We start from the raw sequence: 6,000 nt of genomic DNA, 5'->3' as shown, positions 1-6,000 counted from the left end.
TATCTGTCTATATATATATATATATATATATATAATTTATTTTATTTTTTTTTTACAAATATGCTAAATTATTATTACATCATATGATAAATTATATTTATATCCTGAAGTAAACTTGCCCTAAAAAGGTCAAATTATCTGACACTTTTTTGGTTAGGAATTTCTGTTTTTTTTAATGAGGTTTTTTTCCTCGTTATGATATCATGGCAGTTTTATCACCGTCACATTTTTAACTTTTAACAAAATTCATTTTAATTACATTAAAATATACTCATGATAGGATAGATATATTCAAGTCTTATAAATACAATATTCATCAAAAACAATATTCAACTGTTATTATGAAATGCATTTTAAAGTTTTTGAATTAATTAATAGATAGAAAAAAGCATCACCCACTTACTGACCCACTTACAAAATACTATAAGGTCAAACTATAGAAAGATACTCAGGCATAAAAAAAGTCCAGTCTTCATCTGCACTAACATGTTTAACATGTTCAGCAACAGCACAGATGCCAGTTTAAGCCAGATTCTCTCACAGCTCACAATGAAGCCTTACTTATGTGGACAATCGAGCACCATCAAGCCTCTCGTGAATGAGAGACTTTTTCTGCAATAATTCCACTTCACATACAAAAATAAGCCAAAGTGAGATGAGGCTGATCATTTCATATCCCCAAAAACTTCTAGCAGGCTTTTTTCTTGTAATTCTCCATCCCCCACAAAAGCACGATTAACCAATCGGTAGCCAATATGGTGGATGAAGTGCAGAGTATGAGGGTTTACAGCGCTCAGAGGGCCAGGTTCTCCACTAAGCTCTCGACAGAGAAGTTGTGAATATTTCCTACTTTCAGATCCATACTTATGCCTGAAGGTTCTCCTTTACAAGCCCGCAACATGCTTCTTGTTGGATCAAAACTTCAAGCCCCGCTGCCAGCGTCACCGCTTGCTTGCAAAATTTCATGTTGCTGAAGAAGAGAGGGAATTTGGAACAAAGCGAGCCCCTGTGTCCCATTCCAAACCACAGTGAACTCCAGCAAACACAGAAAGGCAAAGGGGAAAATCTGTTGCGGCTGGTAAAGTGGCATGGCAAAACAACGCAACTCGTTTTTTTATATATCGTCGCACATTTTTCTCTCTGTATTTTCACACCCTATGGGGTCTGCCGAATGTTGGGAGAGGTGGGAGGGTGGGTGCAAGAGAAGGAAGGAGTGGGGGAGGGATGACAAAAAGGCACGAGCGCACAAAAGCAAACAAACAAACCGAATAAAGCCTGGGCTCAAAGCCGTCAGAAGGCAGAGAACAGAGCGGCAGGATTATGATAGATCCTCTGCTGCCCAGCGCACAGCTGGCTGATGATCCAATACTGGAGCCGCCGGCCCTCCCCAGCATGTGCACGGGGGGCCTGGGGGCCAGAGCGAGAGAAAAAAAAAACTGAAAAAAGCAAAAGACAACTGCTTTGCCCATCCGTTTGGTGGGAGCTGTGATCATCCAAGCTGTGAGACGAGAACGGAAAGAGTCAAAGTCTGGCTTCAGAGGGCTTGATTGAATGAGCACCCAGCAAAGGGGACGTGACACAGAGAGGGTCCCCACATGACCATCCCCTGGGCTGCTCAGTCGCAGGTCGGTACGCATGCATTTATGAACGTGTAAGGAGAGTAAAGACAACAGAGAGATGGGAAAGAGAAGGATTAGCCTCAAGGAAGAGAGAAAGAATGCACAGATGTCTGCTGCATCTGTGCACTACGGCTGGCCCAAAGAACCTGCCCTGGCAGCCCACGTCCACACCATGCATACAGTTGAAAAAGACTCTCTGCTGCCAAAAGCAGGGCCTGTCAGTGGCTTAAACACTCTGATCTTCAGCAGGCCATTTTGTTGCCTCATCTAGAAGAAGCAGAGAGCATTTAAAGGCCAGCATCCTGCCCGAGCTTTTTAATGCTAATTCAACCTCATTTAATCACTGCAAAATCTCTTATGTTTCAATAATGCCCTGATCAAAAAACTTAATTACCGACTGCTTGAAAGTGAACTGCTGTAATATGCTAAGACAGAATTTTCTTCAATAATTTAACAGAAAAAATTTAAAAGACAACTAAACTTCCAATCACACCAGGAATAATATGTATAAATAGATTCATCGCATGGCCATTACAAGAAAATGGAAACTCATCTGCTCATCTCTGACAGCCTGAAGAATAGTCAATAAGTCCAAAATGATAAAAAAAAGTAATAAATAAAAATCACAATGCATGTGCTAAGTACTTAGAAATGTGTTTCATATTTTCATAAATTCAAGTTGTATAAACGTATCTGAGTTAAACTTTAAATAAGTTAAAATGTATTTATACATATTGTATCATGCTTTCTTAAAATGTATTCACGTTTTCTTGAGACAATGTAATAAAAAGGTAATATGTGATATTGGGTCTACAGAAGTCCAATATAATTTCCCGTTTTGTGAATTTCTTGTCAAATGACAGCAAAAATGTTCTGCTTGTTGATTACACACAAAGAGATCTATTTAAGGTTACACTATACTGACTTATTTAGTAAACACAATTTGGTTGGAAAGTTTTTCTAAACACTGCATTAATATGGCAAAATAATGCAATTAATTCAATACTTATATTAAATATAAATACATTAAGTTAATGTTATTAATTTTATATTTATAAATTAATGCAAACTGCAACTACTTTATTTTTAACATTTATATTTGATATAAATATATAATCTAAAAACTTTAGCGGTAGTAGAGGTGTATTTAAGTTATTGTCTGGATGAACTGCTTATTTTCTGTTCTGTTTTTCTCGTTTCTGAATGAATTAATAGATCCAGACATACACATAAAAAAACTGCATCACATCAGTAACTCAAATAGAGGTGTAGACCAAACTAACGCAAAGTCTACAAGATAGTAAATGTACATTTAAAAAAGCAGGTGTACTAAACTAACAATGCAGGACTACATTCTTCTGCTGCGTAATAACATCAAATACAAGAGTTTGTCTAGACCTGCTGTTGCAAACAATCTATACTCCACAAAAACCATCTGGATCATTTTCATGCACAGTGGTACTTTTCCAAATGTAAACAAATGACTCAAATTATTCACTAATATTTCTGCAACAGCATGCATCTTTATGGTAATTTATAAACAATACATGACCGAGTCTTAATACTTAAGTGCTGAATTCCCTTGCGAACAGATGCTGTCCCTCCTCTGCAGCTGTGCAGTGCTGTGGCAGATGCTGTAAAATCTCCTCTTCCTCCAGAGGAAAGGAGACCCCAGTGCCATTCAAACCCACTGAGGCTTCAGCACTGCCTACGCTTACCGCTGGGGTAGGACACATCCACGGAGACATGGAAATGGATGGCTTCATTGTGGGCAATCATTCAGTGGGCACAGAAATGCCATAAAGCCCAAACATGAAATCTAGAGCAGTGATTCCTAACCAGGGATGCATATACACCACGTTTCAGGGGTTATACAAGTAAGAAAAACATAATTTTTTTTACACTTTATTCATGTCTATATAAACCCGTAAAGTATTGTGCATGTGTCAGCATCGTCGGTTTAAGTGGATGAGAATATACAATACAGTTTAAAAGTTGAAGGTTGGTAAGATTGAAAGATGTCCCACATTAATTTGATCAAAAATACAGTGAAACTGTTTTATTTATAGTATAGTATGATTTTGAAATATTACATTACTAAAATGTAATTTATTCCTGTGATAGCAAAGCAGCTATTTCTTCAGTCTTCAGGTTCACATGATCCTGCAGAAATCATTCTAAAATGCTGATTTGCTGCTCAAGTAACATTTCATATTATTTCATATACAGCTTAATATTTTTGTGGAAACTGTGATGCATTTTCTTCAGGGTTCTTTGATCAACAGAAAGTTCAAAAGAAAAGAACTAGAAATCCTTTGTAACATAAATGTCTTTAGTGTCACTTTTGATTAATTTAATGCATCCTTGCAGAACAAAAGTATTCAAAAAATTTACTGCCATCAAACTTTTGAATGGTGGTGTATATATCGGTATTGAAATTATTTGGTTAGAGCACTATCTGGTCTCTAGATGAAATGTATGTTATATGTACAGCAATTTTCAGCATAGTTTTAATTATTGTAAAATAGGTGCCAGTTAAAGTAATTTAACCAGGTTACTACAGACCATTCCTCAGGTCAGTGTGACATACCAACAACTGCAACCTGACAGCACCACTACAATCACTAGCACAAAAACAACACAAGGCAGAGACTTTATGAGTGGCAGATGTCAGCACACAAACACCACACCACTTTTAAAATGTTACACCAATTCTTCTCATGGTTTAACTGAACAAATACTACAAACAAGTAAATTACAGCATAAATGTATTGAATGCAGTGGCCCTGCAAAGTATTTGGACACTTTTAAGTGATCATTTAAATTCCTGAACATTATTTTTTAGATATACTGTTCAAAATAAAAACAGAAAAATACACTTGTTTCCTTTGAAGCTGTCAAATTGTCACGACTCATAGTTAATGTAATGAACTACAACTGTGGTTACTCTAATTGGACACCTGTGTGAATGTGAGAGGAACAGACTTCATAAATCCACCAAAAATAGTTTTAAACACCAGTTGATTAAAAGTAACTGCAAAAAATTTATAAAAAAGTTAGTTCTGAGAGAAGCATCTGGCATCATTTGCAGATTACACCTGGTTTAATATTTTGGAACATATGCAATGACATTCACAAATTTTGTGACTTAAGTGTCCATGTACTTTTTTGGGGCCACTATATTTTTAGTAGTACAAAAAAACAAATTAAAAGATACAGAATGTTCCTTTGGGCTTTGCTGGCAGTAAGTCTAATTTATAGTAATGAATTGTAAACTGTTAAATTGCACTTAACGGCCATGTAAGTGTCTTACTGTGCCAAAAACATTCTCTCTCATATATAATAATAAGGGTGGGAGGTGTTAAATCTGATCTATTCTTCTTAATCTGGAGCTATAATCTATTTGCTTTCTAATAAGACAGGATTAGTTGAACAAATGTTGCTGAAAAACACAGTTTATTCGCTTATCACCTATTCTGGTCTGATTTTCATCAGAGTTTGGGGTGATTTTTGCAAGACGCATATAAAATTCAAAATCCAAAGCTTGAACGTATACAGACGAGCACTCAACACAAAAGGTGCCACTGATTCATAAGACAACATCTTTGCTGTAATATCTTCGGATAAAATAAAAAAAACAGCGATAGCTCAATGTAGAGGGTCTGCTTTTGATTTAATTAAATGGTGTGAATTGAATTTAACAACCAAAATATATTTATATTTAACGCCAGCTCATTATCATGGCTACGAATACAAGTGAAATGTGCACATATGTGGAAAATGTATAAATGTATGAGAAGCCACATATGCACTACTCACTCCATACTGATTTACACAAATAACGTGAATCAGATTAATAATAAAGTTCGAAAGGCGAAAACCTGTCAGAAGTATTAACTGATTTCAACTTTACTTGCTGCTAAACTGAGTGACGTTATCGAGAGAGACAGCATGTGCCCCTCTCTCCGGCCCTGTTCTCCTGGTGCGTGGTGGACTGTGGCGGTGGCAGCCGGTGGCTACTGGTGATTTAATAAAGTGCGGGTGCCCTCCTGCCGGTGTGCTGGCACTGCACTGGGGCCAGTGGACGGGCGCAGTGTTGTGGCATGTAATAGGATTAAGGGGGTTACCTGGTGAGGTGCAGTTGGCGCTGGGCGCGGCTTAGCCCCTCAGCCAGGCCGGCTGCCTCCGCCCGAGCTCGGCCCTCTGCCCTCTGGGCCTCCTCCAAACGCTGCCGGCAACCGTTCAGTTCCACACCCAACTTCTGTACTTCCTGAACCCCGTGAGAGGGGAGAGAGAGAGAGACCAAGCGATAATTCATTTTTGCACTAAAACATGTCCTTACTGTTCGCTGAAACTTTTAAAAATGGCCTTTTAATTTTTT

General features: G+C 37.6%; 1 protein-coding gene across 1 annotated transcript in view; it reads right to left on the bottom strand.

Annotated features, from left to right (window-relative positions):
* LOC107587841 (serologically defined colon cancer antigen 8 homolog) overlaps positions 1–6,000 on the bottom strand; it is a 45,033-nt gene that overhangs the window by 32,065 nt on the left and 6,968 nt on the right. Inside the window, exon 13 of the mRNA XM_016275801.1 lies at positions 5,747–5,889. Coding sequence (XP_016131287.1) covers positions 5,747–5,889 — 143 coding nt within the window. The remainder of the gene's footprint in view (positions 1–5,746; positions 5,890–6,000) is intronic.

This window comes from Sinocyclocheilus grahami, unplaced genomic scaffold (genome assembly GCF_001515645.1).
Source record: "Sinocyclocheilus grahami isolate Dianchi unplaced genomic scaffold, SAMN03320097.WGS_v1.1 scaffold96.1, whole genome shotgun sequence".
Classification (NCBI taxonomy): Eukaryota; Metazoa; Chordata; class Actinopteri; order Cypriniformes; family Cyprinidae; genus Sinocyclocheilus; species Sinocyclocheilus grahami.
This window is presented reverse-complemented; position numbering and strand designations above follow the sequence as displayed.